General features: G+C 33.9%; 2 protein-coding genes across 2 annotated transcripts; one reads left to right on the top strand and one right to left on the bottom strand.

Annotated features, from left to right (window-relative positions):
• Positions 1-5,508: 5,508 nt before the first annotated feature.
• LOC142532801 (1-aminocyclopropane-1-carboxylate oxidase 3-like) lies at positions 5,509-7,483 on the top strand. Its single transcript, XM_075639276.1, has 4 exons — positions 5,509-5,724; positions 5,822-6,048; positions 6,311-6,644; positions 7,050-7,483. The coding sequence occupies exons 1-4, from the start codon at positions 5,620-5,622 to the stop codon at positions 7,335-7,337; spliced, it is 954 nt and encodes a 317-aa protein (XP_075495391.1). The 5' UTR covers positions 5,509-5,619; the 3' UTR covers positions 7,338-7,483.
• A 1,437-nt stretch (positions 7,484-8,920) lies between these two features.
• Positions 8,921-11,762, bottom strand: LOC142532797 (protein CLMP1-like). The gene has a single exon (XM_075639261.1). The coding sequence runs from the start codon at positions 11,446-11,448 to the stop codon at positions 9,142-9,144; it is 2,307 nt and encodes a 768-aa protein (XP_075495376.1). The 5' UTR covers positions 11,449-11,762; the 3' UTR covers positions 8,921-9,141.
• Positions 11,763-18,942: the final 7,180 nt, after the last annotated feature.

The raw sequence follows: 18,942 nt of genomic DNA, 5'->3' as shown, positions 1-18,942 counted from the left end.
GAAAAGAAAATTGGTGCAGTAGGTCATACCAAAACGTTTTTTCTGGTTATCTAGATATACAAATTTACACACCACATTTCATATTTCTTCTCTTGTACATCTTTGGCAGGAGCTTGGTGTTCTGGGTTGGAGTACAAATGATACCTATGTCTAGATTTGGTACATGTAGTATATATGCATGCACCCCATCCATAAAACAATCATTGAAGTTGCTTTTAATTCTCGATCAGTTTGTGGTTCTTGCGATTAAAGATTGGAATCTTTAATTTTCAAACAAAGTTGGAGACCACACATGCACATAATGAAAGAAAGCTCAATTGTGTGTTGAAATTCATCGAACCTAAGATTGGACAGAGTAACATGCATGATGTGTTTCTGGTACAAAAGGGTTGGATTCGATCGAGCGAGACTGACAAGACAATCGAAGAGAATGAATCCATTCGAAATTGTTGGGATTCTACGTATAATATATGCACGTTGACATGCAATGATACATCATAGATAAGGTTTCAATGGGATTATTTTTACAAAACTGATTGATTTTAATTCATTCCATGATATATAATATTTCATCATTTGATCGAGTTCGCGTTTTGCGCAATTAGGGTTTTTAAATTGATTTTATGTCTATGAATTAGGTGATACATTTTGTTGTTAATTAAATCTTGTAATTTCAATCTCATTTCATGTTTTTAAAACAATCATTTCGGTACGATATCGGTAAAAATAATTTTAGTACCGTAATTTTCTGTACGATATACTCTATATATTTTCGGTACGTGTAATAAATTTTTTTATTTTATTTTTCAAAATACATATGCTGCTGCCTATTCCAAATTATCTACAATATATATTTTTGTGAGTCGTATCTTCTCTTCGACTTGACTCATTAAAAATTATTACTTGTTATTAACTCGTCTCAAGAAAATAAATATGCGATAATATTTCCGCGAGACCTTCTCAAATGATATTTAATCATATAATAAAATAATTAAAACTTAAAATATTATAAGTTTCTCTATCGGTAAAAAATTAAAAAAAAATACCTGAAGAGTTTTATACCATATTGTAAGTACGGATATATATGGTAGCAACATATGTTGGTAATATTGTGTGCGACGACAGAAAAATAAATAAACAGAAGCAAAACAGAACAAGAAAGCGTGCGCGAATCAAATGAGAATGACCCACTTAATATTTTTTGGTGTTCCGTGCAATCGCACGTCTCCGCCACTTGCTCCGCATATTTTTTATTTTCTTGAAAATATTATATTTTTTATTTAAAAAAAAATTAAAATTTTTACTGTACATATGATGGTAAGTTTCAGAATGGAAGTGGTGGAAGTATGAAGGTTAATGCGGAATGGATTCAGTTTGTCGGATTAAAGTATTCGTGGGGTCTCTTACTCCAAATTAAAGAGCCCTCCAATTATTGTGCAATTGACGTTATTATCAGAATAAGTTTGTTATAACATATATTGACAAAATGAAGCATAATATATTAATTAAATACACAAATAAACTTAATGAATAAAATAAGACAAAATAAATAATGCATACATATAAAAGCTTGTGTGCTGCATCAGAGCAAAATATTCATTAGAAAATTGTAATTAGTTAACAAAATCAGTACTAGTGAAACTACGAAAAACTAGCTTCCTTAACAAGTCAATGAAATAAAATGTCAAAGCATACCCCTATCAGACTATATCAGATTTTCAAGGATCATTATGTGCTACATTACCAACTCAAACCATCAAGCGGACTGTTGGGTTATTTTGTGTTGTTTTTTTGGTGAATCGAGAGTTCTTAAACATCGAGATCTTGTAAGGTGATCATTAAGTGTTCCAGTTTAGGCAATGATAAGTTCTAACTGAAGCGGATTGTTACAATACGTTGTAAAATCAAAGTCATTTAGTGAATATTTTCTAAGTAGAAGAAGGGTGACGTAAGAGTTTTTAATCTCTGAACATTTATTAATATGTGTCTCATTTTATTACGCACTTTACATTCTTACATATTATTTCAACCCGTTTTTTGTTAACTGTCAATTGCATTATATTGGTTATAACTCGTCAAGTCGGACCATTTTCACATCTATTCACTTTTCAGTAGTTCAACAAAATTAGTCATTCAAGAATATTTCATAACAACCTAAAATTATTAATAACTTCTCAAAGTTTCGAAAACTTTAAAAGATTTTATTTTTCCCTTCTAAAACTCTTATTCGATCTCAACAACAATGTAATTTTTACTTTTAAAATAAATTAATTACATATATATAATGTGTGTGTAGTTTTAGAAGAGTTAATTATTAACTGCCATTTGGTGTAATAATTATCTCTGATAAATAGAGCAATCGAAACGTGATGGTTGTGACATATATTTTAAAAGATTTGAGTTGTACCGTTATCACAAACTATAATTTTTAGTGAAACGACAAACGCTCGATCTTACAATTGGTATCAAAGCCAAATTCATAGGTTCAATTTTCATTGATCGTAAGAAATAAAATTATCGAGATAAATATTTTTGGGGGTGCAATAATTGATTTTGTTGATTAGAACAATCGAAAAATGAGTTTGTAATGCTATACAATTTAAAAGATTTAAATTATACTATTACCAACAACTATAGATTTTGGCAAAGCACTCGATCCTACACATTTTTACTCCCAAAACTGGCTCCATAATTAATGTGTCATCTCGATCAAGGACATAAATTCATGACCATGTCTATGATTTTACACGTACATTACAAAACATAAATCGTTTGTAATTTTTGTTTAGAAATATTTGACCCTTCAAGGGTAATGTTTAATGTTGGAGAAAATTATATTTTTAAAAATTACTGAATCAAAATATATATATATATATATATATATATGCTCTCAAAGCCAAGGCATGCATGTTTTTTTTAAAATAAATTTAACTTCAAATAATATATATATATATATTTATAAAAATCATAAATGCTAGTGATGGAGCTAGCTTTTGTACAACCCGAATGGGGTATTTGGGGTGGGATATGCAATTTAAGGATATTTAATGCGACAGAATGCTAGCTATGATAATTCCAGTTATAAGTATATGTTTACATAAATATCTTGAATAAAATAAAAATATAAATGTTAAATAATAAGCAAATTAAACGATAGTTATTAAAGTAAAAAATTGTATAGTTATATTATTTGAATGAATAATGCCATATATACTTTAATTGTTTTGACTTACTCTTCTATGAATTTATTTAAAAAGTTCATTATTATATACGATATTTATCATGTATCTAGATATCTTAAATCTTAAAAATATTTTTTCCAAATAAAATTGTTACTGATTTTTTAAATTTATCTTGTTAATATTATACAAAATATTTTTTTAAAAAAAACACATTAAAGAATATTTAAATTTTTAATATACATTCATCCCTATTTTGAATACCGGCAACGCCCCTGCTTTCAAAATTTAAGATAGTGTGTTGCACAGTCTAGTACAAAATGACTCGCAAGACAACGTCTGGCATGCAGAGTTGATCATGAGGGCACGAGAGGCGCCTCGCTCGTGCTCGAGATATGCATAATGTCATCTCCCTATTAACTTGGATGGTTTGAAATTTTGAGCACAACTTGATGCACAATGATGTGCATGGTGCGATCGTGCACGCTATACGTAACATTTTCCCGGCCAGGTACATGGTAATGTGAATGATCCGACGTAAATTTCGAGATGCCGAACAAAAAAACGTTGTGTTGGATGAAAATTTATGACCTTATAAGGATGCGGTATGATAGAGGGATTTGAATATTTGAATTTCAAAATCATTTGGCTGTTTGGAAAAATTTATGTTCGGTGAATTTCAAATCCACCCCGTCATTTATCTGTGTATATGTAATGATAATTATGATGGATCAAACCCCTTCATCCAGATCAAGTTCTTCTATCCAAGTGCAAGTGTGCAACCTTATGGTACTCATGTCTTCAATCTGTCTTCCTATTTTTATGCCTTTCTAAGTACATGTTCAAGGTTCTACTTGAGTTCATGCCCGTTGTGTATATGCTAAAATGCTAGAGAATAAAGATTTGTTGATTTTTTGGTTAATGGTAGTTTGGGGGTCTATTTTGGGGATTCTTATATGATACCCCATGGATAGGCCCTTTAAAATCATGACCAAACCATATTTTGGACTCCTGGCTCATCCCCAACCAAAGTAGAAGGCCCTATCACAGGCCTAGATATTCTCTTATAATATCATGTTTGAGTTTTTTATTCATATATTCACTATATTATTTTTTCAGCAGCACCCTTAGTTGCTCTCCACTTATATCTTCAGTATCTGACTTGAGCGTCGGATGGGTTACGTCCATCCCGGCCTCCTTCTAACAGTTTTCTTCGTGATTTCAGGCTCATGGCAAATTCGAAGCTTGCGTCTGGACTAGCTTTATCTGCTGGAATCGAACCCTAAATTTTCAGTGAGTATCATTATATATATTAAAACGTGTGTGGGTGTATGTCTACTATATGCGTAATGCACATCGTGCATACTTTAAAAGTAATTTATATATATTAATTTTTTAAAATTTCAGTTTACCAATATAGATTTCATATTAAATATTATGATTAAGATATATAAAAAAATTGAAGCACGTTGAAAGATGTCCTCTAAAATATTTAATCGATGTTTAGATTTTAAAAAACTGTCAAAATTCACTTATCGCGTCGCATTACCTAATTAATTTGAACACATCTTAATTTACTAACGCAAATAGAAATTAAACTAAATATTTTAAAAAACTAGACGCCGGTCTTTACTTTTGTACGGAAATTTTTATTCCTATCTGATCCGACCCATTAAAATGTATCATTTTTTATGCTAAAAATATTACTTTTGACTTCAAATATGAGTCGGGTCGACCCGTCTTATATATATATATATATATATATATATATATATATATATGTATAAATACGTGTGACTATTTTTTGAGGCATTGGATTAAAAATAATAACTCGTGCATGGACAACACAGTGGCCGCCTCAACGTAGCTCTCCTTGGCCACCATTTATGACTTGAGATTTTAAATTTTTACAAGTGATCGAAGCGATCTTAATTATTATAAACCAGCAAATTGTGAGAATTCAAATGTGATATCATTGGCAATTTGACAAAAGTTAAGGTGATCTAAAATTGTGTGCGATCAAAAATTACGTTGAATGATGAACAAAAGAGGATGAAAAAATAAATTATTGAAGAAGAAATATTATTTGTTCGTATATTTATTTAAAGAATTGATCCAAAGTCGGTAGGGGTCCATGTAGATGTGATTCACAGACATCCTCCACGAGTCTTGTTCTTGCTTTCCTAGCTAGCGAGATTTGGATATATGCCATTTGAATTATCTCCATGTTTTCCTTTGTAAAAACATTTTGGATTATCATATAATTAATTTTGACATGAAGAATTCAAATAATTATTAACTAATCCAATGACTTTAATTAGATGCGCTAAAGATATATGCACCCCTTGCTCCTCTATAAATTGACCCCCCAAGAGCCTTCCCCTCCACACATCGGGATATATCATATATACACACTTACAAAGAGAGAAGATCAGTGAAAATGGCAACTTTCCCTGTGGTTAACATGGAGAATCTCAATGGAGAAGAGAGGCCTGCTACGATGGAGATCATAAAAGATGCCTGTGAAAACTGGGGTTTCTTTGAGGTACTGCTTCAGTTGTCTCTTCTGTATGTAATATTTTATCATGATACACATGTTTCGAATGAGTTTTCTGGGTCTTCGGCGATGTTGCTCTTTGCAGCTGGTGAATCATGGGATAGCTCCTGAGTTTTTGGACACGGTGGAGAGGCTGACAAAGGAGCACTACAAGAGAACTATGGAACAAAGATTTAAGGAAATGGTGGCGAGTAAAGGGCTGGACTCTGTTCAGTCTGAAATCTCTGATTTAGACTGGGAAAGCACTTTCTTCTTGCGCCATCTTCCTGAATCAAACATCTCGGAAATCCCTGATCTTGAAGATGAGTACAGGTTTTTATCCCAACACTTGATACACACAAGGATTCTGGTCACGGGGCGACTTCATGTTTAGAAAAACTGCATGTTTTTTTTTTTCCGTAATTAAAAAGGTGACACCCACCTCGCTCCCTGTTGAACTCGCGCAGAACTTGCCAATAATACGAAAAACATGGCTATTTTCATTATCTTGGTAGGCCACCAGGGACGTCGCCCCAGCTCCTTTAACTGAGCATAGTACACGTTTTATACTGAATATTTTCACTGCCGATGACAGGAAAGTTATGAAGGAATTTGCATCTCAATTGGAGAAGCTGGCTGAGCAGCTTCTTGATTTGCTGTGCGAAAATCTTGGGCTTGAGAAGGGTTATCTGAAAAAGGCATTCTATGGATCCAAAGGCCCAACCTTTGGCACAAAGGTCAGCAACTACCCCCCATGCCCCAAGCCGGACCTGATCAAGGGACTCCGAGCCCACACCGATGCCGGTGGCATAATTCTTCTCTTCCAAGATGATAAGGTCAGCGGGCTGCAGCTACTCAAAGGCGAAGAATGGGTTGACGTTCCTCCGATGCGCCATTCCATTGTCATCAACATTGGTGACCAGCTTGAGGTAATACTTTATATTCCAGGAGCCATTAGTTTTTGAGTCAAGGTGAGATAGAGGCAAACCCAAATGAAATTCTTATAGATTTTCAAGTCTAATTTTTCCCAACTGGCAAGTCATACCCCAAAATCCATGTAGCTTACAATCTTCTTCCTCTGGGATTATTTCGTCTCCATTATCCAGAACAATTGGATCTTGGCTCAGCCTTTGGGTCTAACTAAGGAATTGAGGGCGAGATAGTGAAACGTGAACATCAGTCGTGCAGGAATGAAACACGAAATTTTAAAATAATTATATATGCACAATCAAAAAGATTTTTCGGTCGAGGGGTGGGGCAATCGCGCTAGGTCCATCCCCATTTCTACGGATAGTAGTGAATCCTGCTTAAGTTTTTCTTCCATTTTTATGAAGGTGATAACAAATGGAAAATACAAGAGCGTGCTGCATCGGGTGATCGTACAGACAGATGGAACTAGAATGTCAATTGCATCATTCTACAATCCAGGAAGTGACGCTGTGATCTATCCGGCACCAGCATTGGTTGAGAAGGAAGAGAGCAAATATCTGTACCCGAAATTCGTTTTCGAGGATTACATGAAGCTATATGTAGGAGTCAAGTTCGAGGCAAAGGAGCCAAGATTTGAAGCCTTCAAGAACATGGAGAACATAGCTAAATTGGATCCAATTGCAACTGCTTAAGTACCACTAAATGTAAATGGAAACTTAAAAACAATTGAGGGTGTTTATTATGTTATATTTCATAGTTTAAAGGGTTTGGTTGGCTTGTGTTGGATAGTATAATTTATTATGATGACGGGTTTAAAGAGAATTTATTTATATGTCAATGGACTCCAAGTTTCTATTTTGATGAGAGATCTATCTCTTTTTCTTTTAAAACTTATTGAGGTGTTCCAATAATGCTTGAAGTTTTCAAGTAAAAGAAAAAAAGCGAATCTTTTAGAGTGTGTTTCGTTTCTACTCAAAAAGCAGTCTTTGGTGAAAGCAAATAAAGAGAAAAATGATGGGAAAAAACAAACAAAAAAGAGAAGGAACAAACTTTTACATTTCAATCACTTGGACTTGATGTGTAATACCACAATTTTTCCCACAAACTTCCGACTTTTAAAAGTGCGTGTCTAAAAGATTTTAGCCTTCCCAGTAGTAAAATTAGAAAACATAGATACCACAAATAGTTTCTTGCATTGCAGGGCATTTGGAATGGTTTTCATACAAAAGTAAGTTCCAAAAATGTACTGAGCTGCTCGTCCTAACTATTTGGGTCACACCACTGCATTTTTTAGAGACCAAGACGTTTATAATGTAGAGTTAAATCCAACAAACTAGCGTATCATCCCAGAAAACACCATGTATAATGAGAACAGAAAGGCGCTACAAATTAAGTTAATCTGTTCATGCTGTGAAACTAAAGAAGTACAAATGTTTCTGCAACCATTTCATGCTACCAAGCATATGTAAATGATAAGGGGGGAAATAAAAGCTAGATCGGTACTAACAAAAAAAATCACTCAATCGATTAATGCAGTGTAAATCATGATTCAGACATGTATATTGCTGGTTTACGGATGTTATTCAGAGACAAATAAATCTCAGAGAGTTTGAGAGCACAGCATAAGAATGTTAGCTGTTCATGCACCGTTTCCACTGGGGTAACTTAGCTTCATAATGCATAGCTGACACCAGAAATGTGGTTTGTATTTAATTTGTGAATATCGAGTCTCATAAAAATCCGAAGCAGAGAAGTGTACAGAATACGATACAGAATCAATCAAACTGGAGAACAACACCAGAACAGTACAAATGATCTTCAAACTCAATGGACAAGCACATGATCACAAAAAAGACCTGGAGTTGGTATCAATTTTAAAGTGAGCTGACTTCGCTGAGGTTACAAGAATTCGAATGATTGAGCAACTGAATGCGTTGATAAATTCCGAGTAGCACCAGCAATTGTTTCAACAATAACCCGTTCCACATGAACATGATAATCTAATTATTTCTGGAATTCTGGAATTTCTTCTTTTAATCCTTTTTCATGTAAATAAACTTTTCGAGATTGACTTCATCACTTGTGTCGTACTCAACATCAAAATGTAATCTGAACTCCCAGGTCAGCAGTGATTCAGCAAAGCATTTCCTATCTACCAAGCTATACATACAGCCAAAAATGTAATTTTTCAGATAACCAGAAATTAAAATGCATAAGTTGGACCAAGACATTAAGCCATTTTGTTGTTACACGCGCAAAAACATACAAAAGAACATGAAATAATATTGCCAGTTTATTACACTCCTAAATCAAGATGAAACATTTTCAGTTTCACGGATAAAATGAACCAAGTCAAAAATAAATGGTAAAACCATTTAAAAATTTCAGGAGTCATGTTGCAGGCCAAGACGACACAAGGACGTGACAGAAAAACTTCTGATTAGACCCAAAATTTGGGTACATAACTCTTTCCCCCAACACAAAACAAGATGATAGTTACGGAATGCTGTTAATTGCTGAAGAATCAGGCACTTCTGCAGCAGCTTCTTTAGAATAGTGATTTTTCACTACGGTGGAAATGTCAGCTTCAGAGGCTCCGGCAAGTTTGAACCTCTCCACTGCAACATCAAGATTTTTTGCCCAACCAGACAAGCCCAATTTACATTCTATTTGAGACCTCTCAAAAAGCATGTTACCCCAGAATAGATGAATCTGAGATCGCATCACTGAAGCTTGCTCTGCTGCATCTTCAGGAGAAATTTCCTCTCGACCCCCTATGCCTGAGGTATCGCCTTCTGCAGCACTACCCTGTTTCTTCTTTCTTTTCAAAAGTTCATCCTTCTTGCTCACAGTAGGATCTTTGGATTCTTTAGCTCTCTGTTCCTCCAGCTTCTCCCACATCTCAGTTGCTGCCTTCATTTTTTCTTCTGCACTATCAAAAAGGCTAATAGTTTCAGTCGGATCCCACTTGGTCAGGTCATCTTTCTTTGCTAGTACAAACGACCAATGAAGTTTGGCCATTTCAAATTGCTGCTGCCCCAGAGCCAACAATCCTTCGTAAAAATCTGGTTTGATCAATAGAGCCTCCTCGTATTTCTCTCTGGCAAGAGAATATTTCTCTCTTACCCAATCATACGCAGTTTGAAGCTGTGTGGCCATTATCTCTTTACCAGATGAATCATCTATTGGCATTTTTTTCCTTGCTGCACACATATGAACATTTCCCCAGTTAAAGAAGGCAAGAGCAGCCACCTCCTGAAACTTCACAGCTGCCTTGTCAAAAAGACTTTGAGCCTCTTCGCTAGTCACAGTTTCCTCAAGTGCTTCAGAACATTGTTCCATACCAAGCTCATGCAGATCAACATGAGCATCAGGGTCAATCCCGACATGGGTCCGAAAGAGCTGCGCAAACTCAAATAACCAATCATCTATCTCCATCTCCTTATAATCGTGGTCTTCTAGTCCTCCGGATTTTTCTTTTTGAGAAAATTTTTCTTGTTTATCAATCTCAGCATCCATAAATTTTCCCGCAGGATCAGCCAGTGAGATTTGTGACATATCATCATCTACCTTATCCCCCTCCTTCTCAAGAGGCTTCTCTTCATCTTCTTCTAGTAGAGGTGGCTCTTGCTCAGGACTCACTTCAACAATATGCAACCTCAACAGACCAACAGATTCTCCTTTATCAGCATCAATCTCTTTCAGACTAAGGTCATCGACACATGACTCAGCCATTTTAAGTTCGGAGGTACATGTTATAGTTACTAAGTCACCATCATTGTCCTTGTATTTTACCAGGACGGCTTTTGACATAGGGAAACGATTGCTAACAACATTTCTCAATTCTTTAAAACTGCAATTCACTGGCATTTGTGCAAGTCTTATGTCATGATCATAGACAAGTTTCAACGGTCTCCATCGGCTTGTAGAGTGTGCAGATTGCTCAAAAAGTGGAAGCGAATTTGGTTGACAAAGCAACTGTTCCTTCTGGTTATCCTTACTACCATCAATATTGGATCTTGAAGAACCATTTGATGGCTTCAAGACAACTTTTGGAAACTGGATTTTGGTATCTCCCTCATTTTCAATTGACGGGATAGGATAAAGCTTTTCCGACTTATTATCATATGGTAGAGCTGATACTGCAGCTGAATGAGAGGGCTTCTTGAATAAAGGTCTAGCTGGCAAACAAGGACCAAGGCCAGAAACTGGGGCCCCACGAACCGCAGAGGCACCCAAGGCAGCTGGCGATGGGCGGCTTTTGAGGTCCTGCTGGGCTTCTGTGCGAGGTCCGGACACTATCCTCAATCTTTCAGCAATCTCCAAAGCATCATGATTATTCGTGTCCACAACTAACAGTTCACGCACATCCAGCATGGCCATTTCATACTTCCCTATCGCTTCAAATGCGCGAGCTCTCCTTAAAAGAGCTCGGACATACCGAGGCTGTACCTGAAGAGCCAAAGTACACTCTGATATCACAGCATCATAGTCAATAGGTTTCATTTGCATCATACACGCGGCTCGGTTGCTGTGAAAGACTGCTCGATCAGGACTTGTTTTAGGGGTAAGTTCAAGGGCATTTTCATATTGTTGAAGGGCACCTAAATAGTCTTTAGCCTGAAACCTCCTATTGCCCTCTTCCTTTAGCTCATGGGCTCTTTTTAAGTAAGCTGATGAATCTAAATTAACACCACCATTAGCAACGGGAGCAGGGGAAGAGTTATCCCCTCCAGAAACCTGGTATTGGCTCTGGGCTTGGTTTCCAGCGATCTTCTTTTTACTATGCCTAGACTTCCCCATAGACTTATTTTAAATCCTTCCAAGACTCGAACTTTACCGTGTAAATATTCAAATTTTCGATAAATAAGCTTTATCGTCGATGCTTTTGAATATCGATCAACACCCTTTTCTAAAAATAATAGATAACATAACAAGAAAAAAGTAAACGAGGGAAAGAAAAGAACACTGACACGTACAAATCTCACGCCTTTATTGAACCGATTGATTGCTTTTCGGATTTGAATGTCGAAATCCAGTAGAAAATTAGATTGAATGAATTCAGAGTCTGGTGTGTGAAAAAGATGAGGTCTAGCCAGGTAACAGAGCTGGAGTTTGAAACCCTAACTTGAAAATGGAATCTATGCCCCACGTGCGAGTTGTATCTGTTCTTGGTGATTGGGCCCAAATAGTTTGGGCTATTTTGTTTGGGCCCAAAATACAGTAACAAATTTTCGATATCACGTTACTACTTCAGAAAATAACATACGATTTCCATCGTCTAACCAATCGAATCACATCGTTGTATCTAATTATTTATTGAACAGGTCTTTTGTGAAATGTTCACACAAATCTTTATTTATGAGACGGGTCAACCCTACCGATATTCACAATAAAAAGTAATACTTTTAGCAAAAAAAGGTAATACTTTTTCATGGATGACCCAAATAAGAGATCTGTCTCACAAAATACGACACGTGAGACCGTCTCACATAAGTTTTTACCTTATTATATATATACACACACCGAATAATTTTTAAATATATATTTTTATTAGTGATAGATACAAAACATATTCATCTACTGTATTTTCTTAGCCACTGATTGACCTTTACAAAAATTTGTTTATGTTATTGTTTTTTTATATAAAATTTAATAAGTTTGGTATTTACTATTCAATCGTGTTGCTTAATTTTATGTTTGAAAATTAATTACTTATTGGTTTTCACTTATTTATTTATTTGTTTCTTAAAAAAGCCACGTAATTATCTGAAACCATGCAGTAGATTTTAATTAAAAACCTCTGACTTACAAAAATGCTTAGAACCGATCTATAGATGACAATTCGACTTGAATTTATAGTGAAAAAGATGATCCTTCCTTGACGAGAGAACACATTTTATTGAACTAAATTGATTTAAAAATTAAGGTAGTAATTCGATTTTTGAATGGGTTTCAATCATTTTTCAATATTACTGGATACTGACCAAGACGATGTCTCGATGTGAGCTTGACAAGAATGGTATGATCGAACATTTGTCATTTTATTAAAATTATAGTTAGTTGTAGGTTGTTTAACCAAAATTATATATTATATATAATCTAAATATTGTATTTCAATCGATCTTTCAAGCAGATAATTTTTGTTCCGACTCCCCTCTGAAATAAAAAAAAATTAGATGTTGCTCTACTCGAATTAGTAAACATATAAAATGAATCCCTTTATACAAATTTCAAAATATCAAATGATCTCCAAACCATTTGAAATAATATTCTTAAAATATTCTCTGTTATTTTATTTATAAATTTATTAGAAAATCAATATACGAAAATCTTACACTTAAAATAACAATTAATTAGAACTTGATTTAGTCTGCGAAAATAACTAATTTAGATAAGTTTATAAAAAAAATAAGATTAACAAAACCCGCAAATACAACAAATGATTTAGTAAAAATACATTTCTTTATTAATATCAAAGTTCTAAAAAGTATTAGGCGGTAGACAGGCGACCACCCACTATGTAGGTACCTAATCACCCGCCTAAACGGTACATAGGCGGTTTTTTAAAATATATTAATTAATTATAAAAATATATAAATATTTTATAATATAAAAAATTAGTCAAAATATGCATAAATTTTTTATGTATATATATTTTAACAAAATATGCATAAATTTGTTCAACTAATTTTGTTTAAAAGAATTATTAATATTTTTAAATTTAATTTTTTTAAAAAAAATCTAACCGGCTAGGTGATCGATTTTCCCAACACCACCTAGAGCCATCGATTTTCTAAAGATCGAGACGATGGGTAACGACCTACGCAGTCTTAGACGTCTCCTTTTAAAACACTGACGTAACTTTGATTTTGTAATTATGTGATAAATTGTAATTTATGTAACTTTGATTATATAATTATTTCATATGATAATTTATTTACATTAAAAAATATATATTTAATTTTCTCAACTTATTTCATATAATATAATATATAGTAAATATAATATAAAAATATAAATACTTGAATGTCGGGACCAAGAAATTTATGTTGGAAGATTCTTGGACTATAAAATGCTGAACTCCAAAATAATGATAAGACATGTTCAAAAACTCCAAGTGATCTTACATGATATTCACGCGGAGGGCATATGATATTGAGTGAAACTTTTGTTAGGTTTCGTATTGAAGAAAACAACAAGGTATTTGGGAGAAATATTTTCAATCCTTCTATGACTAAAACCAACATCGTCGAGCATGGACAGTGCTTCAAAGTCAAGAAATTAACTGGTTGAGATGGTGTCGGTGCCAAGTTGGGACTCAAGAAAAATGTGTATTCAAGAAATAATTTCCAAGGAAATGCTTCAGTTGTGGCGGTCTGGGTTACAGAGAGTCTGAATGCAAGAAACTAAAGAAAATAGAGAGATTAATATGATTTTAGGCCATGTCTCAAGAGGTTTTTAATATGAACCTATGTGTTGTCATTCATGCAGTGAACTTGGTGGGTTTAAATCCACGAGAGTGGTGGATTGATTTAAAACACATTCCAATCAAAGACAAAACCACTTGAATTCACCATAGACAAAATCCATGCCATAGTAATCAATCCAATCATCTTCGAAAGTAAAACATCAACTTCTTCAAATCATCAACAATATATTAAAAAAAAGGTAAATCATCTTCCAAACTTCCAAGCTAAAGCATCATTTGTCCAATCAAATCAAAGTACCTGAAATGTTATAATTCTATTAGTTTTCTAAGATAATCATTATTAAAGTAGATAAATATAAAGAATTTAAATTTTAAAAATTTACAGTCATCAAATATAATGAATTTAAACTTTAAAAACTTACAAAAATCGATTATTGATGTTTTTCATAATTATATATCAATTATGGTTTAATCGTTCCCTGAGTTCGTTAATTCTATGCAAAAAAAAAAAGCAAAGAGATTAGTCATTAGAGAATAAAACATAACCATTAAGAATAAATATAGAAACGTAAAGAGAAAAAATATGTCTTTCTCAAGTATTTCGATTTCAGCCAAATCTTCCTCTACTCATATAGGCTTAGAATCCAACCTTAGCCAATCTTGGGTACATACCAAAGCTTGAACTATTCTAGGAGACAATGAACTTCTAAACGCATCCAAAACACGACCACATGTACTAAATGCTGCTTCCGAAGCAACAGTGGAGACATGAATAGCTAAGATATTACGTGCCAATCGAGAAAGAATAGGAAATATGTGAGAATTGACTTTCCACCACTGAAGGATGTCAAAATTTTCATCATAATCCTCAGGATCCTCACCTAGATATTTCTCAATTTCTGACTTCACATATTCTTTTTTCCCACCAAGTTTGTATTTTCTAAACTCATTTTTCAAGCATGTTCGAGAAGTCGTTGAATTATTAGATTGATAATCTTTTGAAAATGATGAACGCACCAGACTTCCTGGAGTTCCATGTGTCACTTTATAATCGAAAAAAATTTCTTGCATTGCACTATTCACTTTTTCCTTCATCGTCGCGCTGTTTGTGATATCATCATACATTGTATCAAATGAAAACTCAACAAACTCTAATTTGTGACGATGATCAAGAATCACTGCATAATATAACATCATGTTCATTTTTTCAATCGAACTTCAATACTTGTCAAACTTATCTTTAATTTTTCTTGACATTTCACTTAATTCAAAATCATCGCTTACTAACCACTGTTTTATAAGCATGTTAACATCACTTATTTCACAAAATATGGTGTTCGAAGTGACATAACGAGTCCAGAAATTGCCAAAGTGAGATTGTAAAAGTGTCCAAGAAACTTCACCAACAAACTATCCCTTTCCCAATCATATTCCGATGGAATCCCATCATACGGGGGTTTCAAGAGATCATTCACGTAGGTAAGATCTATATCGGCATATGAATAAAATGCTCTTTTCAAAGATATTGCTTACTCTAACATTAGATATGTTGAGTTCCATCTCTTAGGTACATCAAGGCTTAACAATTTCTTTGTATCTATCTTTTCGATCTCAACACATTCAAAAATCTTTTACACCTTGCTGGCGATTCGAACATACCTCACTGCTCCTCTAATTCGAGAGATATCTAAATGTTCGTCTTTCCCTTTCAGACCATCATGCATAATAAGGTTGACAATATGTGCAATACATTGCATATGTAAATATTTCCCCCCTAAAATATTTGTTTTTCAATTGTCAAACCATTTTTTGCAAATATGTTATTGCACCATCAATTGATGAGGCATTATCAACTGTGATGGTAAATATTTTATCAATTCTCCAATCAAGTAAATATTTTTCAACTGTTTTACCCAAATCATCACTCTTATGTCCAGAAATCGGACAAAAATTCAAAATTCTCTTTTGCAAAGTCCATTCGTCATCAACGAAATGAGCAGTTAGACACATATAATTCACTTTTTGTATTGATTTCATGTGTCAGTAGTTATAGAAATTCTTGGACCATGTTGTTTTATAAAAGACATCAACTGTACTTTTTCGTTCATGTACAAATTATAAAAATCCTTGCTTGTTGTCCTTCGAGATGGAATGCTAAACATTGGACATGCAATTGACATGAAGTGTTTAAAACCTTTGTTCTCAACTGTTTTGAAAGGAAGTTCATCGACAATCAACCAATAAGTTAGTGCATCTTTTAATTTGTTCTGATCAAATTTTCAAGTACCAATTTGCGCTTCTTTCGGATCATCTTTTGATGGTAGAAAAAAAAATCCGAGCTTGATTAGTTGCAACTTCATGAGGTTTTTTTTTACAAGAAGCAAAGTGATTCTGTAAAGGTCGAGTCCCATGTGGCCATGTATTTTTGGATCTGTCTAAGTCTCTCTGCAACAATATTTGAACCTATTTTTTTGCACCTTGTCACTTTCACAATAGAATTTTTCGAAGTGTTCCCAATATTGTGATCTAGAGGTCATATCTTTCCTAGATCTCTTTTAGACTCGGGTTTTACTTCATCTTTATCACCATCATGATCTAAATTTTCCACACCATCAGCATCATTTTTCTTGTTCTCATCACCATTATCAGATTTTTCCATTAGATGATCTATTACACTCTCCATTTACACAATAAATTTCTGAAGTCCAAAATATTCAATAAGGTAAGCTGAATAATCACATCATTGATGTCTTATTCAATTGTATGAGCCAATATACATTCAAATTTGAGAAAAAGCAAGATTATGATTATTTAATTTGTTAACTCACAAGTAATTCACATATTCAAAAGCAAGTCCAGTGAAACATGGATCAGAATCAGATACAATGAATGAACTATTGCACATTGACAGTCCAGTGAAACACATTTTTTGCAAACAAATATAATACGTTGTAGATTGTATACACACACATTAAAGAAGGAACAAATCCATTTATTTACACTCCAATTGCTGAAAAATAAAAACTTAAAGGCATATTGGAATCAAGCCAAACAAGCTTTAGTCTCTTGAGTATATCAAGTCACAGAAAAGTCTATTAACATCAATGCACCTTCATCATACCAGGCAAGCCACAGATTTCAACTGACAAAAATGGGGGGCGAATCCAGGATAATCTAGGGGACAAAACTAAAAAACTAGTTTCTCTATTATTAATAACACGACCCAAAAATCTAACAAGCCCAAAGAGAAAACAAAACTCCCTACAAAAAATTTCAATTTTTCACAATCCTAAAGCAATGCATCACATTTAAAACGATTCCCACGTACCAGAAATCATTCCACCTTGAACAAATCTCAATAACACGGATTCAGATATACAAATTAGGAGAGATCTTTGCATTATACAATTTAGGTGTATGTAAGACTTAATCAAATGTATGCTCACTTTTTGAGAAGAGACGGCTGACTGGTTGAGGGCTGAGGTGCAGAAAAACGTTGGGAGGGAAGAGAAGAGTGAAGACAGTAGAATATTAGAATTAGGGATTTAGTTTTTTTATTCCTTAATTTAAAAAATAAAAAATTATATATATATATATATAGTGTATTTCGGGTACCTGTTTTTTTGTTTCGGGTAGTGAATTACTACCCGAAACCAACCCGACAGTTGTATATCAAGTTCGGGTAGAAACCCGAACATGAATTTGAAGTAAATAATCGACCCGATCGGGTAATAACCAATTGGGTCGGGTCGGGCGGGTGGGTACCCGACCACAAACGCCCACACTTGTCTGGCAGCCTGAGCATGTTAAATGAGAAGCCTCGTGTGAGCATTTTCCAGTTGGTTTTGGTGATGAACTAAAGAAGTAGTGGACGAATAGTCATTATTCGCTCATGTTCATGGATCCATTTCTATAGTGCGGATATCTCCAGAAAACTAAGTGTCATAGTACAGATCGAGACAACAGCCTCAGATACATACTATAACTTGACCTCCTTAGGATGTGCATTGGGTTTCATTAATATCCTTGGATATTTTATAACTGTGTCAACTCAACTTGTAGCTGAGTTGATTTTTGCTCTGGTTTTTAATTTCTATCATTTCTGATGATATCTCTGAAATAGAGAAACTATAAATTCATTAGTATCAACCTTAGATTTTTCGTTGTCTGTTTGTTGTTTAAGGTTGATATTTACCTCTTTAATACACGAGGTGAAGGATTGACTTGATGATTCGATATAAGAATCTAGAGCCTCAATATTTTCTTGGGTCGACTCATATAAAGATGATCCCTGCTTAGCACTTGTGTCAGCGGTACTTGAATCCCCTGCTCCATATATATAGTCATGCACTCGAAAATTCTCATTTTGAGAAGCAGTATTTTCTCAATAGCCTGGAGTATAAGTTTTTTCAATACAGACCATAACTGAGTGTAAGCATGTAAAAAAACATGTAATACAATCAGAGACAATACACTTATCAACTTATTGTAGCTCACGTGTAACTTTGCATTTAGAGCAAGCTTGTTGAACTCATTTTGAAGCATTTCAAGTTGTTCTCTCAAATGCCTACTATTTTCATGATAAAATAACATTAGCGTTGTCCATATTTTATTAGAAATTATTCAAAAATATTTTCTTGATATTTAATAATAGTAATATCAAAAATATATTTTTGACATTGTCATCTTAATAATCTAGTCTTATATGGTTTAAGTTCAATTTTATTTTTCAAGAAAGCTTTAATATATGTATTATCAACTTTCAAGATAAATTTCTAGCAAATAAAAATATAATTACCATTTTTCAAAAGCTTTTTTAACTACATAGAATTTCTTTTCGTTGATGTGTTATCGTATGACCTCTG

This window comes from Primulina tabacum, chromosome 2 (assembly GCF_025594145.1).
Source record: "Primulina tabacum isolate GXHZ01 chromosome 2, ASM2559414v2, whole genome shotgun sequence".
In the NCBI taxonomy this organism is placed as follows: domain Eukaryota; kingdom Viridiplantae; phylum Streptophyta; class Magnoliopsida; order Lamiales; family Gesneriaceae; genus Primulina; species Primulina tabacum.
This window is presented reverse-complemented; position numbering and strand designations above follow the sequence as displayed.